The sequence below is a fragment of the Peromyscus californicus genome, unplaced genomic scaffold (genome assembly GCF_007827085.1).
Source record: "Peromyscus californicus insignis strain IS unplaced genomic scaffold, ASM782708v3 Scaffold_9__1_contigs__length_137607984, whole genome shotgun sequence".
In the NCBI taxonomy this organism is placed as follows: Eukaryota; Metazoa; Chordata; class Mammalia; order Rodentia; family Cricetidae; genus Peromyscus; species Peromyscus californicus.
The window spans coordinates 59070166-59097630 of record NW_026294617.1 but is presented as its reverse complement, the minus strand read 5'-3'; the positions used below and the strand labels follow the sequence as shown (position 1 = coordinate 59097630).

The 27465-nt window shown below is 43.9% G+C and overlaps 1 protein-coding gene across 1 annotated transcript in view; it reads right to left on the bottom strand.

Annotated features, from left to right (window-relative positions):
• Positions 1-27465, bottom strand: part of CUNH4orf45 (chromosome unknown C4orf45 homolog) — a 129321-nt gene that overhangs the window by 33808 nt on the left and 68048 nt on the right. Inside the window, exon 3 of the mRNA XM_052731307.1 lies at positions 13796-13854. Within this exon, the coding sequence (XP_052587267.1) occupies positions 13796-13854 (59 nt within the window). The remainder of the gene's footprint in view (positions 1-13795; positions 13855-27465) is intronic.

Genomic DNA, 27465 nt, shown 5'->3' with positions numbered 1-27465 from the left:
GTTAAACTTTCAGGTGTGGGCTTCCACTGTCTTTAAAAGTCCTGTCGTAACTGATACTGAACTGTTAGGTTGTTACTATGTGAACCAGCACCAAAAACACTATCTGTCCATAAATACTGGTTGCTTCAATATTCCTGTCGCTGCGTGCTGTCCATCAACTGTAGTGGCATTTCATGTGTCTGCTCCCCTGACCCTAACTGTCCCCTGCTAGGTAATAAGCTCTTCAAAGGCATAAATGCATGGTATTCCCTTGGTTCTCTGTGTGTTCATACTCCAGATGGAGTAAAAAAGCAGAAGTGATCCTGGACAAAATTGAATCTGGATTATAGCCGATGAACACAAGATGCTGCTGAGGATTATACATGGACAAGAGCTGACATTTAAAGACAAGGTGCTGAATGGCATACAAACCACTTTCACCTCCTCAGACTCTATAAACATTTGAATGTATAGCTTATTAATCTTACTTTGAAAGCTAGTCACTGTTTAGGCCAGCTGGAGTTTGTTGGACTAGGTACTGTGAGGAGTAGCTGCAATATTACATTTACTAAAAGATTATACCCCATGGCTCCCGGTTCAGTTTTTCTTGGCTCCTCTATCAAGGCAGCTTATCTTTTCTTAGAGCAAGTAGAAAACCTTGTTTGTGTGAACACCGGCTCTCTGGCCTCCAGCCTCCCTCCAGCCTCCCTCAGTCCTTTGGGAGAAGACAGAACAGTGGGCCTCTGGCTGGTCACACTCTCTCTAGTAGCTATCTGAGACTTTGCCTTGAATCCTCAAGACACCTCTTCCCTTCAGATTGCCAATATTCTCATCAGTTCTTGATAGGACAGTCTTGAGACTTCAGTTACTGTTGCATTGTTCTCTTAGGAGTTATTAAAAGCCTGAATTTTCTGTTATATCTATTTTTCCACCACTTAAAAAGAAGAGCAAAGCTACACATTCACAAACACACACATACACAAGACTTCATGGAGAACACCCAGGCCATCACCTAAGGGCCATCGATCCCCACCTCACACATGTACCAGCACACTGGCTCCCTTCAGTCAATGAGGGCACTTTCTTCTATCCAAGGCCACCTTCACCTGTGGTCTTGAATCTGCAAATGCATCCCTCCCTCCCTCCCTCCCACCCTGCCTCCTTCCCTCTCTCCCTTCCTCCCTCCAAGCATCCCTCCACAGCCTTCATCTCTGATGCAGGACCTCACGTCGCCCCGAGTACCTGGGGGGGTCCTTCAGCTGTGTGCATGCTCTTCCCTCTCTCATCCAAACTTTTCAAAATCCATAGGGGGAGTGTGTGTGTGTGTGTGTGTTCCACTTACCTGCCACCCCCCCCAACCCCTTCTTTGTGTTTCTGTCCCTCCATCTCTCCTCCTTCCTGCAGATTGTTCTAGTCTTGCTTAGACCATTTTCAACTTCCTTTCTGCTTTCTTCAGTGGACACAGTTCAGTTCATAGCTCATATTAATGTTGAATGATGGTCTTCCAGATTTCACTCTATTTCTGATTTTCTTTTTTTTTATTTCTCTTTCTTGCAAACCAGTTTTAATTTCCTGCAAACATGCTTTCATTTTCTCTGATCTTATCGCATATTTTCAGATGTGACTTTAATCTGACAAGCGCTGAGCTTCACACCACCTGGAAGCACGAGAGATGCTTCAGACACACCGGAACTCATCATCGTCTTATGCCCCTTCCTCCAGTAAAGGAGATGCTCCTGTACTGAGCCTGAGTGATACAACTGTCCAGTCATTCGAACTACAAGTAGGGTTTTCCTTGCCTGACCTTTGCCTTTATTGCCTGTATTTAATACTGAACTCTTGCTAATTTCATTTAATTTGTTATTGTTTCTAATTTTAATTTTAATTTTTGTGTATATGTGTGTATGTACCTACATGTCTGTTGTGTACCAGTGTATGCAGTGCACATGGAGGCCGGAAGGTATTGGATTTCCTGGAACTAGAGTCACTGGCAGTTGTAAGCCAAATGATGTTGGTGAATATAAGAATATCAAAAACAACCACGGCCGTGCCATGTTCCTGGCTTTAAAAAACTGAACGGATGGTAACTTATCCTAGATAACTTTATCTGTCAACTCACCCTAGAGTCACCTGGAAAAGGAGTCTCAGTTGAGGGATTGCTCGGATCAGACTGGCCTGTGGGGATGTCTGTGGAAGACTGTCTTGATTGTTCATTGATACAGAAGGGTCAAGTTCACCATGGGTGGCACCATTCCCTGGGTATGGTCCCAGGCTGTCTAAGAAAGCTACGGAAGCACGGACATGAATGGGTGAGCCAGCAAGGAACATTTCTCCATGGTTTCTGCTTCAGGTTCATGGGATGGATTTCTGCCTTGACTTCCCCTAATGATACCTGGGAATGTAAGCCAAATAAATCCTTTCCACTCCTAAGTTACTTATAACAGCAACAGAAATTAGAATTCACCCATACCATACCTTTTTTTTTTTTTTTTCCTGTTTCTTTTCTTTCTGTGAGCTCTTTTCCGTCATAATCTGTTTGGCTGGGACTAACATTTTAGTTCAGCTGTTTATTTGTAGACTGCACCCCATGCTTTGATTGCCACAAACCATTTTGTAAGGTCCTGTATCTACTTCCTGGGAAGTCCTGCAAATGCTCTAAATGCAAGAGCTCTGGTGTCTGGGATGCTGTAGGATGTAGATGACAGGCCAGGGAACAGACAGTCCCTCTTTCTTAACACCTAGAACAGATAGACAGGTTTAACTCCCACTGTCTGTGCTACCAGGAATTGGCAGGGAAACACCATGTTCTGAAATGAACTGGATTTCTCCTCACTTAGGCGGCCACTAATAGACTAGTAAGTTCTCTTAAGTAACATCACCTTCTTTTTTTAGCTGCCTTTATTTCTAATGAGTACCCTTCAAAGTCAGCTGCGTCTTGTCCTTTTGCTCTAAATGCTCCATGATGATGAGGACATTCATTCATTCAACAAACACACACATCCATCCTGCGTTGGTTCCTCATGGGACACCCCGGGTTTGCAATTAAATCATCAGTCATATGTCTGACTGCTCCTGCCCTGGAAAATACGGGAAGGTGGAAGCTATGGCTGTCTCCTGAGTCCTTAGGCCTAGCAGGTACCTGGTGCCATACTCAGCACTTGGCTATTTTTTTTTTTAATTCTAAAGTTTCTTTTTTTTAAATTATTACATTTAAGTGTGTGTGTGTGTGTGTGTGTGTGTGTGTGTGTGTGTGTGTGTCTGTGTCTGTGTATAAAATATGTGCGTGAAAATACATGACACAGCTCATGTGTGGAGATCAGAGAACAACAACATGGGAGATAGTTCTCTCCTTCCACTATGTGGGTCCCAGAGATCGAAGCCAATTCCTGAGGGTTGGTTGCAAGCACCTTTTCTCACTGAGCCATCTCGATGGCTCCTTGGCCAAATTTTGAATGTATCATCGGCACCAACAATCTCTGTGGCTCTGCAACGAGGACTTCCTTCCGCAGGAGACTGGGATGGGCCCGCTACCAGATGAGCTTCCAGGGAAAACTTTCCCCCCACGCTTCTCTGGACAGAGGCAAGTGTGGGAGAAGGGGGCACAGAAGAACAGGAGGAAAGTTTTTAGATGAGAGACCCAAAGGGCCAAGGTAAGAATGGATGATGACGTCCTCAAAACAATGGCAGAACGTAGTTTAGTAAATTGACATGCTGTCAAGGCGCCTTCTAGATATTTACGTGTATACCCACATACCCTGACTGCTCGCAGTGCTGTTCAGGGAAGCCCCTTTTAGCAGTGGACAGCAGTTAAAGGAGAGATGCAGAACTGAGAGTAAAGGACTTCAGAGCTCAGCCCTGAAAGGGACATCTATATTCTACGTTCACCCTTCCACCACCACCGAGGCTCCGGGCGCATCACGGAAGAGGAGGTGGAAAGAACGTAAGAGCTGGAGGATGGGAAAGTGTTCGGTACTGTCTTCCGGACACAGCGTGGCTATTGCCATCAGGAACTCGCAGCCGCTGTGGTTACTTACACAAGGTCAGGCCAGTCAAAACCCCAGCACAGATGGGTAGATGATCTTCAGGCCCTGCACCTCACTAAGGAGCTACTGGCAGGGAACAGTTGCTGGGAGAGGGAAAGCTGTTGGGCTCCCACTACTAGGCTTCCCAGGCTGCAGTGGATGGCCCACACCCACACTGGACTAGGCGGGTTTTTTTTAAAAAGAGTAACACACGGTGGTGGCGCACGCCTTTAATCCCAGCACTCGGGAGGCAGAGGCAGGCGGATCTCTATGAGTTCGAGGCCAGCCTGGTCTACAAAGCGAGTTCCAGGAAAGGCGCAAAGCTACACAGAGAAACCCTGTCTCGAAAACCAAAAAAAAAAAAAAAAAAATGAATATGACATCATAAAGTTGAGAAGGGGTGTATTGGGTATATTGGAGAGGATACAGAAAGAGCTAGAGGGTGAAAATTCAAGAGTCCATATGATCATATCTCATCGTATACATGTATGAAATTCTCAAAAGTAAAGAGCAAAATTGTAAAAGAAAAAAGGAAATAAGTTGATGTATTTTTAAAAAAAAAGGCATAATTTTGCTGCTTTCTGTTTCTGAAAAAAATCTCTCCCAATGCTCCAGACACTGACAGCCTTAAAAATAGAAAGCTGTCAAAAATTTATGGATGTTTTGAGGAAAATAACTCCAAGAAACAAGCACACATTTATCTACCAATACATTTTTAAATAGTGGCTGTCATTAAGTCTGCTAGCTTAACAACTGGTTTTGGCAGGATTTCTTAAGAATAACAGGCACTTTTCTACATGGCACCCAGCTAAGGCTAAATAAAGGAATACCGTACACCTGTCTGAAGAAACAGACAGCCTTCCTTATTCAGGCCCGAGAAGGTTTCCTTGGCACCAAAAGTCCTGGTTTTAGCTAGAAATTTTCTTCAATTTAGGAGTCCCAATGATTACAATTCCATTGCTGCTTTCCCATACTATGATTAATTATTATTTTTTGCCAAGCAAAATATTTGTACATGGACTTAAAATGGTGCTTTTTTTTCCCCAAAGGAATTTAAATACAGACTGCATCTAAGGAGTATTAAACATCTCCCTATAGCGAGAGAGCCAAGGGCGTCTGCTTAAGGGGTATAGGGAGTTTTTAAGAACATTAATTGGAGAAAACAACTCACTAAACAGAATAGGCAAATCGTCTCAGGGTCCCTGAAGGCTGAGGTCCTGTCCCACACTGATCCTGCCACCTGAGTCCGTCCTCACCATCCAAGCCCACGAGGGAGGGAGGGACCGGGACTGGCGCAGGTGCCCCTTCAGCTTAATGTAGTCCCGAGGCCACCATAGGGGCTGGTCCTTCAAGGTCATAGGTGGAACAGGCACCCACTACACCCCCCTCCTTTCTCTGCTACCCTTCCCAGCATTCCTCCAAAGCTGCTTTGAGCCTCTTGTCTGCAGCATCCCGCTTTGCCTACTCTGTCTGCAGGGATGCTTCTCGAGGCCCCGGGGCTGGCCGCGGTCCAGACTCTTTTCCTTTACCGCCATCTGAGTAAACACTTTGCCTGGTGTGTGTGTTGATACCTTGTCTCCCGATTGGAGTCCTTTGTCCTTGGGTCTTTTCTTGGCTAGATAACATTCTCCCCTCACTTTCTGAGGGAAAATGCTTGATGGTACAGCTTTTAGTTTCACGGTTTTGAAAATGCCCGTTTTCTCCCTCCTCCCTGGCTGAACATGGAGTTCTACACCGCAGGCAGGTCTTGTCCATCCTGCTAGGGACCTGCACCACAGCGGATGGGAGGGCTAACATTCTGCTGAGGGCTGCTGGTCTCCTGGGCGTACCTGCTTTCCTCTGGGTGTTTCCTGAACTCTCTTCATCCCCACGAAGTTCCTCAGCGACACACCTCAGCACCATGTGTTTGTTTTTAGTCACATTTGATGAATGATTTCAATCTGGAAATCATTTCATTCCCTTGCGGGACATTTTCTTGAATTACTGTTTTTCTCATTCCTGTTTGCCCTGGTCTCTTTCTGGATCGTTTATTCATCAAGTATTAGAAACTTTAATGTCTGTATGTTTTCCTCGTTTCTTTTTCATATCTTGGAGGGTTTTTTTTTTTGTTGTTGTACCTTCTGAGGGAATCGACTCAGCTAGCTACATAGTGTGAATTTTTTTATCCTACATCTAATCTTTATACTGACTGTTTTCATCTAATCATAAGGATTTTTAAAATAGCTTTCATATATTATTTAACTACTTCACATGCACACAATGTATTTTAATTCCATCATCCTCATCTCCCCTCTCCCACTTCCTCAAGACCCCCAAACGTCTCCTTCCCATCCATTTTCATGCCCTACTGTCCCACTCCTTTGTTTGTTTGTTTGTTTGTTTGTTTGTTTTTCTAGCTCACCAGATCCAACGAGTGCTGCCCGCTAAAACGTTGGCATACCCTGTTGGTTTGCTCTGATGCAGGTAACCACAGTCTCAGTGAGTCCCTGAGTTCAACAGCCATGTCATGTCCAGAAGACAGACTCTCCCAGCACCCCTCCCTCCCCATCGCCTACTCTCACATTCTTTCTGGCCTCTCTTCACTGAAATTCTCTGATCCTTGGGGGAGAGTTGATACAGATGTCAACAGTCACTAATTCTCACAGCTGTGAGTTCCCGCATTAACCGCTGCCCGCTACAGAAAGGAGTTCTCTGACCAAGGTTGAGTGGCACTAATCTGTGGGTAATAATGTTTAGAAGGCAGCATATCCATTTAGCAGCAGATGTCGGCTTGCCCCACCCCAGGGCCTATGCCCTCCTGAGTCTTGTTCTTTTAGCCAGGTTTACAGTCCCAGGTATGAGTTCCTTCCTATGGCATAGGCCTCAAACCCAATAAGGAAGTGGATGGTTACCCCATACACTTCATGTCACAGCAGGCAGGAAGTTTTGAGGTCAGTGTCAGCTTGATTTCTTTCTGTCTTTGAGTCTTTAGCAATAGAATCCTAGAGTCTAACTATTTAGTCACGATGGACAGAGAAGAACAGTGGCAATAGCCTGTATTGTTTGGGGAGCATCTGGGGCCAGGATCCCACAATGAGGACTTTAATAGATGCACTTTATTTTACTATTTCAAAGCACTTTGTTAACTAAGGAATAATACTTAGAAAGTGAGTAACCGATGTGTTATAGTTCCAGTTTATCTGTTGTCCTAGAGACCCATTCACTGACTTCCTCTTATACCGTCAAGATTGTTTTGGGTGATGAATTTATGGTTCTGTTATGCACTGAGTCCGTGATGTATGCAAAACACTGTCCTAAGTGCTATACTTGTAACGATGCAGTCTGTGCCATCACCCTGCATAGGAGGTTCAGTTACCATCACTTTAAAGACTGGGAAAGTGAGGCCTTACTTAAATAACTTGTCTGAAGTGTCACAGCCAGGAGGTAGTATATACCAAGACCTGGTTAAATGTAAGTGAAGCAATGGAAAACATCAAAATACTTCTCTGTCTCACAGGGAGGGTGAACATGCAGCAAAGCTGAGTACATCTCAGAAACAGAGCAGACTCTTGCCTCCATTATGCCGCTGCGCAACCGTTCAGTGCTGGTGACACTGACTCAAATCATCCTGCTACCCACACTGCCTTTTCTGAGGCCGCCGCTAACTCCAAATGTTCATCTGCTGTTGGTTTCCTTGCTTTCTCTGTTTGCTGGTGTTGAGTATTCCTCTTTGAGTCTTCACTCACTGCTCTCACCCTCCACAGTCTCAAGGGACCTGCTCTAAGGCTCCCTTGCTTGCTGCAGTGTCTTGCATGTAGCTGGCCCTTGTGTGAGAAACCCTGCTCACAAGGCTCAGCCTCTTCTCTCCCCTGTCTAATCTTGGGGTTCTTAGTTCTGGCTGTTCACCATAGGCAGTAAGGAAGATCTACTTAAAACACCCATGCCCAGATCCCAGCCTAAATCAATGGAATCAGTCAACTTAGTTGGAAATATTAGTGTGGTAATTCAGTTTCTTCACCATCAACTTTCTGGTAACATTACCTATGCTTTATGAAATTATGGTCTGTCTGTGCTTACCTGTCATTAGGGAAGACATCGTCTCAGTCTACCTTCTTTAAAAGCTCAATTGAGTCCCAGCCCTCTATAACCACACTTCATTTTGCCTTGTCTGAAGATCCAAGATGAGTCTGTACAAGTGAAATGTCTTGTAGCTCATCTTGTCACAACTGTTCCTATCACCTCCTACCCATTCTCCACACAGCATTCCAACTTTCTAAGAGTGACCTTAGCAAAGGATATGGATCATGTTCCTTCTCACTTGAACCTCCCAGTGAGATCCCTTTGTTCTCAGATTTAAAATCTAAATTCTCCAAACAGGTCCACAAGTTTCCAGCAAGTCTACCCCTTGCCTTCCCACTCTCCTGGGACTTCCTGTGATCCAGGCCTGGATCCTAGTTTGATGTGCTTTTCCTGCCTGGCTCAAGTAGCTCCTGGTGCCCAGATAAATTCGTACTCACCCTTCACTATCACCTTGATAACAGACCAGATTCACATAATTGTACATAAACTTATGAATGAGAGGAGATAAGTTGTAACAAGATAAGTGTACTGAAAAGCATTCCTGGGTTAACCAACATGAACTTTAGCTAAAGCAGTATTGGTTTGCTTCTTCAGAAACCCTTCAATCCTTTGACCCCTAGCCCAGATGCTTTAATTTTTTTATTTAATTTATTTATCTAGCACCTCCCACTGTATTCAGGCTGGACAAGGCAATCCAGCATGAGGAATAGGTGCCCAAGAGCCAGCTAAAGCACCAGGGACAGCCCTTTCTCCCATTGCCAGGAGTCCTACAAATGGACCAAGCTACACAACTGTCACAAAAATGCAAAGGGCCTAGGTCAGTCCCATGCAAACTCCCTGGTTGTTGGTTCAGACTCTGTGAGTTCCCATGAAGCAGGCTAGCTATTTCTGTGGGGTTTCCTGTGATGTCCCTGTTCCCCCCCTGGCTCCTACAATCCCTCTTCTCTCTCCACAGTAGAATTCCCAGAGCTTGGCTCAATGTTTGGCCATGGTCTCTGAATCTGTCTCCATCTGTCACTGGATGAAGGCTCTCCGATGACAACCAGGGTAGTCACCAATCTGATCACAGGGGATGGCCAGTTCAGGCTATGCATCCACTACTGCCAGGAGTCTCAGCTGGAGCTCTCCTTGTAGACTTGTGGGAGTTTCCCTTGCATCAGGTTTCTATCTGATCCCCAAAAGCCGCCCTTTCCAGTCATCTCTGTCAGCACTCTCCCCCTCTATCCATCCCCTCAAGTTCCCTCAAGTTCTCATGTCCACCCACCATCAGTGCACCCAGGAGATCTCTTCTATTTCCCCTTCCCAGGGAGATCCATGCATCCTAACTTGGACCCTCCTTGTTACCTAGCCTCTCCGGTTCTGTGGATTGTAGCATGATTATCCCTTCCTTTACCGCTAATATCTACTTATGAGTGACTACATACCATGTTTGTCTTTCTGGGTATAGGTTACCTCACTCAGGATGATCTTTTCTCAATCCATCCATTTGCCTTCAAATGTCCTGATGTCATTGTTTTTAACAGCTGAGTTAATACTCCATTGTATAAATGTGCCACATTTTCTTTATTCATTCTTCAGTTAAGGGGCATCTATGTTTTTTCCAGGTTTTGGCTATTATGAATAACTCTACCATGAACATAATTGAACAGTGTTCTTATGGTATGATTGATGATCCTTTGGGTATATGCCCAAGAGTAGTATCATTGGGTCTTGAGGTAAATTGATACCCAATTTTTTGAGAAATCACCATATTGATTTCCAAAGTGGCTGTACATGTTTACACTCCTGACAGGAATGGAGGAGTGTTCCCCTTGCTCCACATCTTCTCTTGAGAGTTCTCTGTTTAGGTCTGTGCCTCATTTTTTAATTGGATTATTTGGTATTCTGATGTCTAGTTTCCTAAGTTCTTTATATATTTTAGAGATCAGCCTTCTGTCAGATGTAGAGTTGATGAAGATCTTTTCCAATTCTGTAGGCTGCCGGTTTGTCTTACTGATGGTGTCCTTTGCCTTACAGAACTTTTTAGTTTTATGAAGTCCCATTTATTAATTGTTGATCTTAGTGTCTGTGCTACTGGTGTTCTATTCAGGAAGTTGTCTCCTGTGCCAGTGCATTCAGTAGCCCAGTTTCTCACCCAAAGGTCTGCGTAAATACTTTTTATAGTGAGATTTTGTATCACAAACTGGGATTATAATATTTTTTGAGACAAGCTGTCTTGTCACCCAAACTGGCTTCAAACTAGCTATGTAGCTAAGAGTGATCTTGACCTCCTGATCATCCCTCCATTTCTCAGATGCTGGTATAACAGACATGACCTGCCATTCCTGGTAATTTTTCTCCCCTCAACCCGCTTGGCTATTTTAAAAACAGTGTCTTGCTACACAGCCTTGGTTGTCTTGGTACTCCCTAGATAGCTCAAGCTGACAAACTTGGAGTGGTCTGGGACTAGAATGATGGCTCAGTGATTAAGAGCACTGGCTGCTCTTCTAGAGGACCCATGTTTAATTCTCAGCACTCACATAGCAGCTCACAACTTTCAGTAACTCCAGTTCTGTATCAGATGCCCTGCTCTGGCCTCATCATGTACCATGCATACACATGGTGCACAGACATACATGCAGGCAAAGCATCCATACACATAAAAATTAAGGTTAAAAAGTGTTTTAAGAAAACTAAAAAGTATGTTTGTTCCTCAGTACCCCACATATACACAAACACCAAAAAAAGGCACGAATGTTGCCTTAAAAAAAAAAGCCATATAGTTCTTTTAATGCCTCCTCATCCTCTAGGATACAGGTTACAAGGAAAGTATACACAAAGCCTGGCTTGTTCGCTATTGTGATTATGGACTCTAGTGAGATTTTCAATTGGGGAAGTGCTGAATTTGGGTACTACTGCTGCACCAGAAATACAGTGCATGGAAACTTCCTGGGAAGCTGAATACTACTTTGCCCAGAAAAAAGAAGCTCTCAATTCAGCCAAACAACACAGGGTGTGGACACCTCTGCACTCAAGAGTTTAGTACCCTAGCCAAAGTACCTTGACAGCTCAAGAGTGAGGCAGAAAGGTTTCTAAGCCATCCATGTGTCTCTCGTCACAAGACAGAAGTGTCTTCCAAGGCACTTGTGTCTGACTTGTTAGAATCAGGACCTCCCCTAGAGATCATAAAAGAATCTGGAAACTACCAACATTTAAAGAAACTTAACTTCTCTATAATTTTTTTTATTATGATCGTATTTATTAATTTGTACTTTCTATGGTTTGAATGAGTATTCCTCTAAGGCTCATAAGTTAAAGGTTGGTCCCCAGTCAATGAGGTGACTGAGCCTTTAAGGGGCCAGGAGTATATATTGCTCAGTGGTATAAAGTAAGGTCATGATTAAGACCCTGGACTTGGTCCCTAGGATCCCAAAAATGGAGGAGGAAGAGGAGGAGGAGGAGGAGGAGGAGGAGGAGGAGGAAGAGGAAGAGGAGGAGGAGAGAAAAGAAGAGGAAGAAAGGGAAAAGAAGTGAGGAGAAAGAAAAAAGAAGAAATAATAATAATACCTAGAACCTCATATGAGGTCTTGTGGCCATTGGGTGTATGCCCTAAACTGGATCTTGGAACCCTAGTTCTTTCCTCTCTCTTTCATGGGCTTTGCTCTACCATGAGATTTCCAAATGATAAACAGCTTTGCCTAAAGGCAACAAGTCTAACTGATCATGTACTAGAACCTTTACAGTTCGGAGCCAGAATGAACCTTTTCTCTCAATAAGTTGATTATCTCCCAGGTAGTTGTCATAGTCATAGAAAACTGACTACACAGCAGTCACTCAGGCATATTGGTTTGGGTATTTTCCTTCTTAAGTTTATGCTCAGTTTCCCAACTTAATTCACAGTCCCCTAAGTACAAGGATTTTTTTTTTTCATAAACATCTTGCATCTTATGACTCGGTACTATCCATAGAATAGTCTCTAGAAATAAAGGTAACATTTGCTCTCAAGGAAAAACATTCACAGCTTCGATGTTTCTCAGATAATTTCCAAGAAGGTGTTCATACTTAAAGAGTGTAGCACATTCACACTTTTATCACCAAGAGTCGTTAAAGGTGTCCTTAATTTCCAGTAGCCTCTCTCTGGCAGTTTTCTTTGCTGAGAAATAGTTGATAAAGTATTTACAGTAAGCGATGCTGTTCAAACAGGGAATTTTTCACACAGAACGTGTGCTTTTCATGCAATGTGGTGCAACTCTGTCTATGTGGCTTTACACAGCAGCAGCGGCTGTGCCTAGCAAGTCACAGGTGCTCCCCAGTGAGACCTTCTGACAGTACCTGATAGGCTTTTTAAGATATTTATCTGATTCTATTTTATGTCAATGAGTGCTTTGCCTGCTTGTATGGATGAGGACCATGTTCACGCTTGGTGCCGGTGGAGGTCAGAAGAGGGCATCAAGTCCTCTGGAACTGGAGGTATGGATGGTTGTGAGCCACCACGGAGGTGCTGGGAACCAAACCTAGGTCCTCTACAAGAGCAGGAAGTATTTATAACTACGAAGCCATCTTTCCAGCTGCCATCCAGTAGGCTTTTGACAAGGGGACTTGAAGTGTCTTTCGATATGATATGTTTTATGTTAATAGAAGAGACAAAAATCTAATGTTTTTGTACATGCTAATAGCTGTATCCTTTAAGAATAAAAACTGGAGAAAAACAGTGTCCCCTTCCCAGAGCCCCACCCCCACAAATCCATAGAGACGACGCTATTACATCACTAGTCTGACCTTCTCCTTCGGGCATCTGGATTGTGTTCCTTTCAGACAAGACCCCAGTATTTGCTCTTTCCTCATAATTCAACACACCTGGAGCTACATATGTTTAATTTTTGTTCGTGGCTACTTTAAGACAATATGAATTCAAGACGTTATGTGGCTTCAGTAAGATAATGTTTATTAACCAAGGCTACATATTATTGTGGTTTCTAGGCCAACAGCATGAAATAAGATCTTTTAAACATATATATATATATATATATATATATATATATATATATATTCTGCACAGAAAACATACAAAGTTAAAATGAATCTGCTCATCAGTGTCCAGTCTTAGTAGTTGCAGGATGGCATCTCTTTCCCTCCCTGTAATCTAGCACATTCTTTACTATGCTACTTTGCTCTGGGGTGGTCTTTCTGTGCGCTTTGAATATGTGTTGCTGTCATTGGTTGATAAATAAAGCTGCTTTGGCCTATGGCAAGGCAAGATAGAGCCAGGTGGGAAGTCCAAGAAGAGATACAGGAGAAGAAGAGCGGAGTCTGTGGGAAGTCAGCCAGCTGCCAAAGGAGCAAGATGCCAGCAGACTGGTAATACCAGGACCTCATGGCAATACACAGATTTATAGAAATGGGTTAATTTACATTGTCAGAGCTAGTCAGTAATAAGTCTGAGCAGTAGGCCAAATGGTTTGTAATTAATATTAAGCCTCTGAGTGATTATTTTAAAATTGGCTGTGGGACCAGGCGGGATAGAGAAAAAAAAAAAACAAACCCAATTACTCTGTCCCTTCCCTAATTAGACTGGCAGAGAGTAAAATTTATTCTGTTCATTAGAAATAAAAATCTGTGATTTACCTCCCACACAAATCTATATGAAGGAATAAAAATAAAATGATAGTGTGATTTTTCAAAACTGGAAAATAAGCTGTCCCTAACTTAGGGAAGAACGCCGTTAAAGAATTTAAAATACATTCACATGTACTTACCATGGGTTTTGATAACGGTGGCTTAGTTTGTCAGTCTGCCAACGACTTAGTTCTCCAGCCTGTAAAAGGAGGAAAACCAATTCAGTGTCATTCCTTGGTAGACAGGGTCTCATGGGTCTGAAGTCTAAACATCTCTATTCCGCCTCAAAAGGAAGTCAGGTTGGAATATGGAGCAGGAATGCTAAATTCAGCTAAAAGAAAATCAGTGGATACCGCTCACCCGGGGTTGCTTGCCCTGGACCGGGGAGGAGGAACCGCCCGGCAGGCGCCATTATGGTGAGCCAATATGTAGTAGGGTGTTAGAAAGAGAGAGAGGCAGACCTGAAGAGGTGAAGGAGGTGAGGAATGGGCTAATGTGGGAGGTCTGCTTGTCACCCTGGACCATGGTGATGTCCAGGCCTGGGCTGCTGCCAAGGGCCATGTCTGGGTCTGTGGCCCTTCTGCAACCGGGGTCTGTGTTACCACCTGGGATGCTGGGCTTCTGGACCACCACCTGACCATGCTGGGGTCCGAGGGACGTGCTGCTGCAGGGCCATGCTGATCTGAGTGGCCTATGCTGCCACCCAGAGCCAGGGAGCCGTCTGGGCCTGAGCTGCAGCAGAGGGCCATATCTGGGTCCGTGGCTCTACCACAGACAGGGCATGAGTTAATGTCCGTGCCTCCTGTTACCACCAAAGATCGTTCAGATACTCGGTGTCTGAGGTGACACCTGAGGTACAGATCAGGCCTGCAACGCCCCTGGGGCCATAGTGATATCAGGGCCCAAGCTGCAGCCGGGGCTCACGTCTGGGTCCTTGGTCCAGCCTAGGGTCTGTATTGGTGTCCATGGCTCTGCTCCTGTTACCACTGAGGGCTGTGTGGCTGCCCAGGGTCTGGGCCAACATCTGGGGCCATGTTGGAGTCCAGGGACCACGTTGCTGCTGAGCCCGTTTGGATATGAGAGGCCTTAGCTGCCACCGAGGGCCATGGAGACAACTGGCACCAAACGGCTGCTGCTGGTCATGTCTAGGTCCGTGGTCCTGATGCAGTTGGGGCCTGTGTTGATGTCCGTTGTCCATGTTGCCACTGGAGTGCATGCAAACCAAGTGTCGAACAATGTGTTGGAGTACTAGGGCCGCCCTGCCGCGGCTGGGTCACTGGAGAACTGGCCCCACCCCCAACCATGGGCGTGAGAGAGCTGGCGCTGCCCCTCAGCTAAGGGGGGTGGTCCTAACACCCCAGACTGACCAACTCAGCCACCATCCAGACACACACCCAGGGTTTTAAGTTGGCACTCTCCAACATCTATCCCATCTATGACCTGCTGGATCTCCAAGTTTTCCTTGGTGCGTGGGGGTGGATGCTACAGGAGTGAAGGGTAGATATGGAGGGACTGGAAAATGAGTGGGATTTGGGTGCATGTGTAATTCCCAAAGAATAAGGGCGCATGCCTTTAATCCCAGCACTCGGGAGGCAGAGCCATGTGGATCTTTGTGAGTTCGAGGCCAGCCTGGGCTACTGAGTGAGTTCCAGGAAAGGCGCAAAGCTACACAGAGAAACCCTGTCTCGAAAAACAAAACAAACAAACAAACAAACAAAAATTATGTCTAAAATTAAAAAAAAAAAAGAAAATCAGTGGAGATGATCACTGTTGCTTCCTGACCTGAGAAGAAGCTGTTGCTAAGAGCTCTACTCCCTCTGTGTGAATGGAAAGGGCTGGGGCACTGGCCAGGGTCCCTGACTGTTCCCGTGTCTCTCTGACTCTGTAAGGAAGCTGCACTGTGGACTGTCAGCCATCATTTAAGTGGGCAGGTGAGGGCTCTTCAGAGTTAGCAAATGTGACAGTGGAGTAGGAAAGAGCTGGCATCAGATGCCTGTGGCAGATAGTTCTCAGATTGTTGAGAAACTATTTGGTAACTAAATATCAGTTTCACATTAAAAAGAGAAAAGCATGAAATCCCGCACCCTCCTGTGTACACTTGAATGATGTATTATTCCTGAATGAATGATCTCTATGTTCCAGCTCCTTTCCCCCATCTTACAAAGAAGGCAGGAAACAAGGGTGTCATGTTCATATTCAGAGGGGTTTAGAGCTACTATCACTTCTCAGTTTTCTGTACTACGGTTGAAAAACTACAACATAAAATATTGAAAAGAATTTCACTTCTGCTTCGGAATGCATTTTTAAAATTTATATTGACAGGAGGTGCCAGATTCATAACAGCTCAGAAAGCAGCAATAAACATGAAACTTCAGCAGCAATTGGCAACCCCAAATGGTCTCACATCCTTCCCTCTTCCTCAGGCGTTAGCTTGGAACGGCTTTGCTGCCTGCCTAATAGTTATTTGTGCTCTTTGTCCTTAACGTACCTGCTTGGTTGGGTGACCCAACATGGCAGTCTTGCCCCCACACAGAAGCAAGTGTACAAAGGAAGAGGTCAGAGAGGAAGGAGTCTGATGCAGAGTTACCCATTAGTCAACAGGCAATGTGGAAGTAGTGATCCGCAAATGATGGAGAAAGGTCATGGTATCTGTTGATTCCCAGCCTACAATTCCCTGAAAACCAAATCGACACACTAATTCAAAAGTAATTTTATTGTCTTCTGTGGATGATCTTCTTTGGTCTTTTGCCACTCAATGTTTAATAACAAAAGCATGGCATCATCTTAGTCAGGAAATAGAAGATATCTTCGCTTCTCTTAGTGCTGTAACATTGTGTTTTCTTAAATACGATTACCCTTTTGTATTTTAATTAATTTAATTAATTATTTTTTTCTTTTTCTTTGTGTCCCTTGCTGTCCTGGAACTCTCTATGTATAAAAGGCTGGCCTTGAACTCACAGAGATCTGCCTACCTCTGCCTCCCAAGTGCTGGGATTAAAGGTGTGCCCCACCACTGCCCAGTGTATTTTAATTTATTAACAAAACACACTGTGATTTATTTGATTGGCCATGCTCACCGAGGTGTTAAACCTAATGAATTCACAATCATAGAAAACATTATAGTGGTCCATTATTCATAATAAGGAAAATATTGATCTACAGATTAGGTCATTTGGGGATGTTCCTCGGGTAGTGCACTTTGCCTGATAGGCACAGGTCCTACATTTCATCCCAGAACTACAGATACATAAACAAGAATCTAACATGTTTATACAATCCACTAATAAATAATACCTTTGTGAAATTTTTATATATCCTCTGAAAATTTTCAATTAAATATAATTATCGGTCCAAATTAAACATGTACTCTGAAACCATGTTTAAATAAGTCTAGGTATTAGTAAAAGGGAAATGCCTGCTAGTAACAGCTAGTCATTGTGAGCTAAACATATTTTCTGAAGGAGTGAGTCTGCTAACTTTGAGTTAAATTAATTGCATGCATCTGGGCCTAGTTCTACTGAAAGCCCTTTTATCCTCAGCCCACCTCTAGTGTAGCCCTGCCATACTCAGGTGATCTTTGGGATTGTTTTTGAGAGGAATCCTTTCTTTGTTATGATATTCCACAATGCTTTTTTGAGGGTATCTGATTTAGCTTTCCTTATTGGAAAGGACCATGTAATCCATTTCTGCAACTATGGGCTTTTTTCTTTTTTAATCAGTAGACCGGGTACAATGTGATGTATTTCAAGAATGTGTACACACTAAGGTTTTCTTCTCCAACCTCCATCAGTGGTAACACTGGGCTCTCAGTACCAAACAGTGGAGTGGAAAAAAAATCCCCTCCGGCTACCTTTTGTTATGCTAATGTGTTTGTTCTCTACTTGCCTTAATTTGCAAAATATTACTGTTAACCCCTTAGGTGTCTTTCTTCCCACAGCCAGTGATAAGCACCCGCATTGTTGTGGCTGAGCCACTAAACTGCATAATGTTGCCTGTTTTAGACTGGATTTATTGAATCAAGAAAGGCACAAAGGTCTTTGCAAGAATGGGGCATCTGAAGTATTCATTTTAAATTCAGAGCAAGGGTTGAAACAGAACAATTCTTTCTGGAAAATGTCAGTGTTGAAGGCTTAGATTCTGTGATGCATTTTTCTGTCAAAATAAATAAATAAAGAGCAATGCAGAAACCCACATTTCATTTTATGTCCCGTTATAGATGAGCTGGAGTTCTGACATGAATGTTTTTGTCATTGTTGTTTGACTGCAATGTTTCAAATGATTTGAACCAATTAATCAACTTTAAGCAAGCAGTAAACACTGAACTTTGTGAGTTGGTTAACGATAGAGCCAGAATTGCTACTTCCTGTTGTGCGTTCAAGTGATGTGCAAATTCTACCATGCTTCTACGGTACTTAGAACACCAGAGTTTTAAAAGACAGGCAGATCGAAACATTAATGCCCCTAGATGCCATCTGTTGAACCCTGCTGCATGGAATGCTATGCCAGCACTGCACACACACACCTCACATAACCCAGAGGACAATGCTTTAACCCTGTGGTAGGCAGAGTTCCAGTGGTCCCCCAAATTCTCATTTCCTGGTAAACATACTTTCTTCCAGATATCCAATCAAATACTTACCCAGGGTGTCGCTGCTGAGGGATTTTGTAAATGTAATCAAGACCCTAAATCCTTTGAATTTAAGAAAAGGAGATTTGCCCAGTGTGATAGAATAAGCTTATAATCCCAGTTACCTGGGAAGTTGAGGCAGGAGAATTATAATTTCACTTCTGTCTAGGCTACAGAGTGAGTTCAAGGACAATCTAAACAACTTAGTGAGAGCCTGTCCCCAAACAAAAAGTTGGAAAGAGACTGGAATGTAGCAGTGTTATGGAGCACTTGCCTAGCATCATGTGTGAGGCTATAGGTTTAATTTCCAAGTACTATGGGAAGGGGATTTAGCCTCAGTGAGCCTAACCTAATCAACTGAGCTCTTAGAAGACCCTAAAGTTCTTGACAAAGGGGCTGCAACACTGAGGAGCATGTGACCTGAGGAAAATTTCCTTGGTAGCTTTGAGAGTGAAAGAGTCACGTGGTTAGGAGTTTGGGCCTTCTCCAGTTGACAGTGGCTCCTGGCTAACACTCATCCCTACAGCCACAAGGAAGTAGAGTTGGCCACAACCACATAGACTTGAAAGAGAGGATAGAGATACTCTGATGTCAGCTTTGGGAGACCTGAGCAGCAAGGCAGCCATGCCATCCCCAGACTTCAGACCTGTAGATCTGTAAACAGATACATGGTACTCCATTAAATTTCTGAATTTGTGAATATTTGCTATGTAGCAATAGAAAAGCCAATATAATCTCCATTTTATCGGTGAGAAAATTAAGGTGTCATGAAAATGCTAGTAAATAAATCTGGCAGCCAAGAGGGAAGATAAAAATCCTTCAACTCTGTCCATTTAGCAGAATAATAGTAGTAGGTTCTCCTCTAGGGCCTGTGCCCTATCTAGACACAGGGTCTTGGTCTCAATAACAGTGCCACACGTGAGTTCCATCTTGTGGAGCAGGCCTTAAATCTAATCAGAAAGTGGTTGGTTACTCTTATAACATAGGTGCCACTATTGCACCAGCAGCATATCTTGCCAGGTTGGTTGTTATGGTAGCTTGCAGGGTTTACAACTGGGTAAGACTGATGATGACTTTTCACTTCCAGTAGCATGTACAGCACCTTCCAGCACTATGAAAGCTAGCCAGTAGAAATGAAGCTTCCTCACCAGTACCAGCTTGATTTCTTCATGTTCTATGACTCAAGTGTGCATTGTCTTTAGCAACAAGACCTTATTGCCAAGTTCTGGAGAGTAACCAAGAGCAATGGCAATGCCTGTAAAGTTTTGAGGTCTATGGGACCCGTCTTAATAAGCAATTCCAAAAGAGGTAACCCATTCTTGGCCTGGGGTTTGTATTTAATAGCTTTTGATGTCTAGATGAGGCATTGTTCCCCTCCACCTGTTATAGGCTACCTCCATTTAAATACACTAGAACTTCCCTTTAGAGAAAGACCAGACCCATCCTTGTTGGAGTGGTTCTGATGACTGGCCTTCTAACGTCAGCCCTGTAGCCTAACCCACTGGTGATTTCCATCAGGGCCGTTCAGGCCCTGAGCAGACGATACTCTTGAAGCTACCAGGAGCCTCCCATGCCCAATCACTATGGTTTCTGAAATATAACCAAGTGCCTCATCTGCAATTGCAGTCACTCTTGGATTTCTGTAATGTGTTTGCTACTCCTGTTGATTCTGAAGTTAAAAAAAAATGAGTTTTCCCCATTTAATTGTCCAATTAGCTCTTCAGCTAGGAGCAGAGGCTCCCTCATTGTGAAACGTATTTCCCAAGATAGGAAAAAAAAAAAGTAAAAAGTTTTCAAACAATTGTATTCAACTAGCTTGAAGTAGAATGATTGCTCATCTAATGCACACTTAAAAATTCTTTTCTCTCTGTGAACAGCGAAGACTCTGCATGAGAACAAAAGCAACCTCAATGTTCATGCATCGTCATTTCTGGATCAGCATCTATCCCATGGTAAGCGAGGAAGTGAGAGGTATTGATATTGTCGGTAGAAAGCCAAATCAAAGAAGCTATTGAAAGTCCTTTGGAGTATGGCTTGGGACCACAGTGCCTGACAATAATCACTTTATAAACTTCAATAATAACAGTTAAACCTGAGATTTGCTAGAAAAAGACCAGTTTCACAATTTTTTAACCAAATTTGAAGCAAGCTTTAATTAAATACTGGCCAGTGTGATGGGTGTGGAGATCCACAGAGGTTTCCTAGTGAGAACTTACTCAGGGTCCGAATCTGAGCTTGCTTTACCCAGCAGGGCTGCATAATGGGGTGATTTTGCCATGAACATGGTTACCAGGTGTTTGGAAGGGTCTACATTTGGCTGTATGGTGTGCTTTGATCTTGCAAGGGGAGGTCTTTTGCCTCTCCTCTTGGCGTATTATAAAAAGCCCTTTTGAATAAAGGACGAGGTTGATGGGTATTGACCCAGGCCCTCCCGAAGCTATCCTGTGTTTCTGTCTTTCTTCTCATCGTCTAGGTCTCTCTTTCTGATATTTTTCATTCCTCTTTCCTCCACCTAAGAACCCTTCAAAAGGTGGGAGCTGGACTCCCACAGATGGGTTCTGGCCAGAATCATTCCAGGGTTCCCAGGAAATGGCACGAGTCATTTTGCAGAGGCACACCCATAAGGCCTCTGTATTTTCCATCAGGTCCAATCAGGGGCAAGCATGTATACTGATATACTTCCTGCCTACATACCTCCCACCTACATCCAATCAGGGACAAGCATACATTCTGACTTATTTCCACAACCAATCGGGGCAAGCGTACATCCTGACTTATTTCCTGCCTGCATCTTCCTGCCCACATGTGATCAAGCACATCCAGCGCAGTTGGGTCAAACAAACTTGTTTTAGGGGAGTGAAAATATAAACAATAGCCTCCTGAGTTTCAGGAAGTATCTGTCCTTGGACAAAGGACTTACAGGTTAGAGGCATTTTTGTTTCATTTCTCTCTTCAACACAGTAATTAAAACATAACTTTGGCTCTCACATACCACCACAAAGCAAAAGAAAAAAAAATCCTATGAATTCTTCCCTACTTGAGGGAGGTTATGAAATATTCATTTGCAGTACTATTTTCTTTGTGCCCAAACACAGAGCTGGGGCCACACGCATAAGGCCCTCTATACACTTGATGAATTCTTTCTAATCTTCTTGCCTGAGGTTCCTTGGCTTGCAAGATTCAATAGTGGGAAAGCATAGAGAATGCCAAATGTCTGGTCTCATTTGCTCCACATTCTATGCATTTTTGTCAACATAGCTGAGGTACTCTGCAAGTGTTGTGTATGAATAATAGAGGAAACGATCGTTGCAAATTTATAATGCTTTAAGGATTTCCCTCCAGTGACCTTAAGAAGAGAGGATCAAAGCCAGATTTAGAAAACAGATGTCCTAGTATTTGATCCATCTGTGCTTGTGATATTAGATCATGTACAAACTGCAGAATTCTTCAACAATAAACTTTAAAAACTTAGCTGTGGAGTCAGACCTGTTTTACTAGAGCATATTCTAAGCTCATCAATTCTTCCTCAGCTTCCTGAGCTCTTGTCATTATTCAATCTCATTGGTTGAAAGTCAATGGAATGATGCACTTAATTTCTGACTTTAAGAAGCTTAATTGTATTGATTGGTGGAAAAGTCAATACTTACATTAGAAATATACTCAAGGTTTTATATCAGGCCCTACACAGTCCAGGTACTTTAAGCTGCCCTTATAACTAAGAAATAAAATCCTTTTACAGGTTTATGTGGCATAGGGCTCTTTCCTTTCATTTTTTTATTCCTGTATTTTCACATCATAATAAAAATGATAGAAATCATGGAAGTATTTATTTTTTAATTGACCAACAACTGTCTGCAAAAGTCACATCATTAAGTGAGGAAAGGAGCCAGTTGAGCTGAGGGACCAGGCCATGGGCTGCCATGATACCCAGAGAGCCAGGCTTATTTCCAATGAACCAGAGGCCAGGCCACGGGCTGCCGTGATACCCAGAGAGCCAGGCTTATTTCCAATGAACCAGAGGCCAGGCCACGGGCTGCCGTGATACCCAGAGAGCCAGGCTTATTTCCAATGAACCAGAGACCAGGCCACGGGCTGCCATGATACCCAGAGAGCCAGGCTTATTTCCAATGAATCAGAGACCAGGCCACGGGCTGCCATGATACCCAGAGAGCCAGGCTTATTTCCAAATGAACCACTTGTCTAAACTAGCGGTTACATTTCTGTTTTACTGAAATCTAAAAATGCAGGGGTTGCACACGGTGCTTTAGTACATGGATATGCTTTATAGAAGAGTTAAGTTAGTTACTTAGTTACTGCCATTTAACTCCACCTCAGTACCCACTGATCAAACCACCCCAACCCCCTCCCCATAGGCCTCTGGGAACCACACTTCATCAGCTTCCAGGAGATCAACACCTGGGGATTCTGGATGTGAGTGTGATTACATGTCTTTCTGGGCCTGGCTGACACTGATATGTTTTTCTTCACAAACACAGAATGAGGCATCTACACAGGATCAGATATACATTTATTTTTCTGGAGGTTCAGATTCAGTGAAGACTTCATAAGAAAATTACTTTCTTCTATTCATTTGAGGAATCCCATAAATTCAAACTTCATGAAATGGCAGAAAACAAAGCGTCGGGGTTGAAGAAGGTAAAGGGTGTTGCCGCACTATTTTCAAGGAAAAGAGAGGATTTCTCCTCCCTCACAGCTAGTCAGCATGTGGCACACTCACTAAGAGCTTCCTGGGATATATGGAAGTGTGTTACTGTATCCAGCACTTGGGAATGAAAGGTGTTAGTGTAATCATTTTTATATTAAACCACAAGCTACCAGGTGCAAATAACTTCAAGAGGTTGAGAACTAAATGCTAAACACATGCATCTTAGAAAGAACAAAGTACTCCAAAGGCATAGCTGTTTTAAGACTTATTTTTTTTTTATTATAATTGTGTGTGAGAGAGAGTGCAGGTGGCCATGGAGACTGGAGGGTCAGGTGCCCTGGAGCTGGGGTGCAGACAGTTGGAAGCTGCCTTCTGTGGGCGTTGGGAATTGCAAGAGCAGTATGTACTCTTAACTGCTGAGCCAAGTCTTCAGCCCAGGCATAACTGTTTTAGAAAAAAAAATTTTCCATTTTTCTTTTCTGACTTGGTTGAAAAAGGGAAGAAACTTTACCCTGCTTTTAAAATCGCCAGCACTGGGGCTACAGCTGGCATTTGTGGAAACCCTAGGTTGAGTCCTCAGTGCCTCCAAATGAGACTCAAGACTGGCATGCATGGAAACCCTAGGTTGAGTCCTCAGTGCCTCCAAATGAGACTCAAGACTGGCATGCATGGAAACCCTAGGTTGAGTCCTCAGTACCTCCAAATGAGACTCAAGACTGGCATGCATGGAAACCCTAGGTTGAGTCCTCAGTGCCTCCAAATGAGACTCAAGACTGGTGACTGCTTTTACGATAATTCTAAATAAACCCACAGATAAATGAGAACTTTTAGAGTGAGGAGAATACCCCCCAAGTTCCAAAATATGTGTTCTGGTGTTCTATAAACTTAGCAGATCCACACTGTCAACATTTTTTGTAGTTGGATTTGAGAAAGGGGAAACTGATGTTTTACCGCACGAGGACAAGGAAAGACCGTGTCGTCTGCTGAAAGGCCCTGTCTTTCTAGCCGCCAGGATACTACTGGTAATATTTGATTTGTTTTGATGGGCTGTAAAATGCTTCTTCAATTAAAATGTCAAAGGTAGGCATGACCAAATTATTATTCCATCCACTATCTGCCTAGTCCCCACGAACAACTTCATATCACAGATGAGGTTGTGTAAATGGTGCCGAGTGAAAAGTTAGAACTCTGACAGAATAGTGATGAAAAGACTACATGCTTTAGCCAAGGAGGCAACTAGAACTGAGCAGCAGAGCACTGGTCACAGGGATGTGCACGTGACAAGGCACCCGGAGCCTGGCCTTCCATTTCCTGCATCATATTCTCTCACCGTGTGCTTGACATACCTGGGCTGAAATCCTGCCCCTGTCAGTTAGTACCTCTGACCTCAGGTAAAGAGTTCACCTGTCCATAGCACACTCGCCTTATCTGTCAAATATCAATAGAGAGGACCGTTGTGTGTTCTCATTAAACTGTCTGGTGTAGCCCTTTTCTTGTTTCTCTTCCCTAAATTATTCACTAGTGAGGAAAATGCCCAACAAAGCAACCAATTTAGGACAAACTGAACCCATCAGCCACGAAGGACTTCGGTATCTTATCAGAAATCCATTCAAATGTCATTAAACGGTCAAAAGAAGCCCCACCTAGAGCATGCTGATAGAATTCATTAAATTCTGGGTTGAAACTGTGGCAGAATTATCAAAGCCTGGAAAAAGTTGTTATTAACCACCTCACATATGCGTATATAGGTGGGTTTCTATATTGCAAAACATTGTAATACATATTTTGATGAATGTATTTAATGTTGTCTTGGGGATCATACCAATGAAGAATGGCTGACCAAGTCCAATATGACATCATTTCTGTCGGGGAAGCAACTGACTTAAATCAATTTGCGCTGAGGTCAGAGTGCAGGAGCAGAGAACGGGCATCAGGAAGCCTGACCCTGCTGAGGTCTGGGTTAAAGCAAGGCCAGGGGTGAGGAGGCAGACAGACCACTGGAGAGGCCATTAGGATGCCACAGGCATTGATTCACTGGGCTCCGTATACTCTTGTAGAAATGAAATATATAGTTTGGCAGAGGCCAAGTCCATTTAAACAAGAAGAATGCACTGCTCTTAAATCTGAGATAATAGCAAAAATAATGGGCTTTCCTGGTTGATATATACATGCATGACCATGGTACTGTAACACACATAAGGCCAGGTGGAAATAGCTAAGCACACAGACACACACACACACACACACACACACACACACACACACACACACACACACACACACACGAGAGAGAGAGAGAGACAGAGACAGAGACAGAGACAGAGACAGAGACACAGAGACAGACAGACAGACAGAGACAAACAGACAGCAAGAAAGAGGTGGGAATTCTTGGGAGTTCATTTCACTGACCTCTACCATGTGATAAGTGTTTAAGTGTTCAGGTTGTCATTTGGCACAGAGGTTATTGTCTCACTGCTCAAGCCAGATGATTTATCCTATGACCTGGGGAGCCCTCTCCTTTTGCTCTAAATAAGAGGGTTCAGGTAGAAGGCCGCGGCCCCAGGCACTTTTGCAGGAGTTTCTTGGAAGTGCCTGAGTGTCCTGGCTGCTGGTCTCAGACAGACCTGGAGCTTAAATTAGGAAGCCCGGCTGCTGGAGCTATAAACAGCCAGCAAAGGTCTGTGCTAAAACTGCAGCTCTGAGCTATCGCCTACTACACTCTGAGGAGTGTCTGCAGTCAGAAAGGAAACGTGGTCGCGTTGATGTGGAATAGGACAGGAAAGGAATGGCCACAGATGTGGAAGAAGTCTCGGGGGGAGAAAAAGGCGTTGGAGAAATAACGGGCAGTAGACTGAGACATCACCTACGTGACGGCTTCTGTCCTCTCTAAGGTGACCTCAGTTGACACCCACCACTCTCCTCTCTTCTCCTTCCCTGGCCCTCTGGTCTCTCTCCCTGCCTCCATTCCATCATCTTTCTTTCCCTGCTTTTTCCTCCACCCTCTGTCTCCCCTCCCCTCCTTGCGCGCCGCCCCCCCTCCCCCCGGGCGTCCTTGCTGCTCCCTCTCTCAATTCCCTCTTTTTCTCTGCCCTCTCATTCTTTTTGCCTTTTGAGACAAGTTCTCTCTGGGTCCCAGGTTGGCCTTGAGTGATTCCCCTGCCTCAGCCTCCCAAACGCTGCCGGGATCACAGGCCTGTATGCCGTTGGATCTGATTCCTTGTACCTCCTGTACTTTGGAACAGGTTTGTGTACACGGAACCGGTGTGTTCCGCAAATGCAAATGTCTGTGCCTGGATCTGAGTGGGTGAAAGTAAATGGGTTACAAGGGATTGGAATCTGAGTCTAGACCTGGAGTTTTACCGTGGGTGCACGAGAAATCAGGGCTGGGACTGGAGGGGAAGAGTAGCAGCCCCAGCAAAGGACTTCGTGGGTGGGTCAGTTGTAGGCGCTCCTTGCTAATAGGTGTAGTTACCACACGCCATCATTCTCAGGAGCTTTTCTTACTCTCCATCTCTAAGTCCCGTGATCCTTTAAGGAAGTGTCTAAGATTAAAGAGGAGGAGGAGGCCAGGAATTTGAGAATGAGTTGGGGATGGGCACATTCAAGAAGTTGGATGAAGGGAAGGGAAAGGAGAAACATGATACATTTTAATAAAAAGAAAGGAAAATTTTGACAGAAACCATGTAAAAATAAGCTTTTTATAAAATTATTATTATTTTCTAGTTAGCAGTTCTAGAGAACGTGTGGGGAGACAATTGTTATTAAATACTCGTTTTATACTTTTTTACCCATTCCTTATATAAAGTTGGGTCTTAAACTTTTTCTCTTAGAGTTACCATTAGAGTTCGGAGCACAGGGTAAGAAAACAAGAGGCAAGAGAGAGAGCAAAGCCTGACCTCAACTGTCTAGCCTGTTTATAGGCCAGCAGTGACAGGCATCAGCCTTCCTTGAGGGTGGAAATGTGTGATGGGGAGGGAGCTGGTCAGGGTTCTTCCAGGACTGGGCAGGAACCTTAGGTATGGGGAAGGTGATCCAGCTGTGGAGGGTATTTGCTGGGCAAAATGTTTTTCAGAAATTTACGGCTCCCTCATCTTGGAACTGCTTTCCCAAGCAGAGTAGGCTAACTTGTGAAACTGCCTGCCTCAGAAAACAGTCCTCTCTGGGAGACAGATGTGGCTCGTTGGTGACGGTTGATCAGTAACAGCAAGACAGTTTCAGATGGACTAATTTCTGGGGCTGGGGCATTCTGTCAATTGCAATGTATTTTGTTAATGTTCACCATGCTTGAAAGTGTATTTGGTAATTATTTATCTAATGTATCATTATAAGAACGTTTTATTTAAGTTGGATAGTTTTGATATCGGTGGGTTTTGTTTTCTAATTTTTCACAAGCCCTGGTAACAGCTCCTGTGGATTCCTCGTGCATGCTCTGCTGGTCCTTGTCTCCTACTGCATTGCTGGGTTGGTTGATACCTAATGCACTCACTTCACTTGCTTAAGAATTGTATTAACTACTG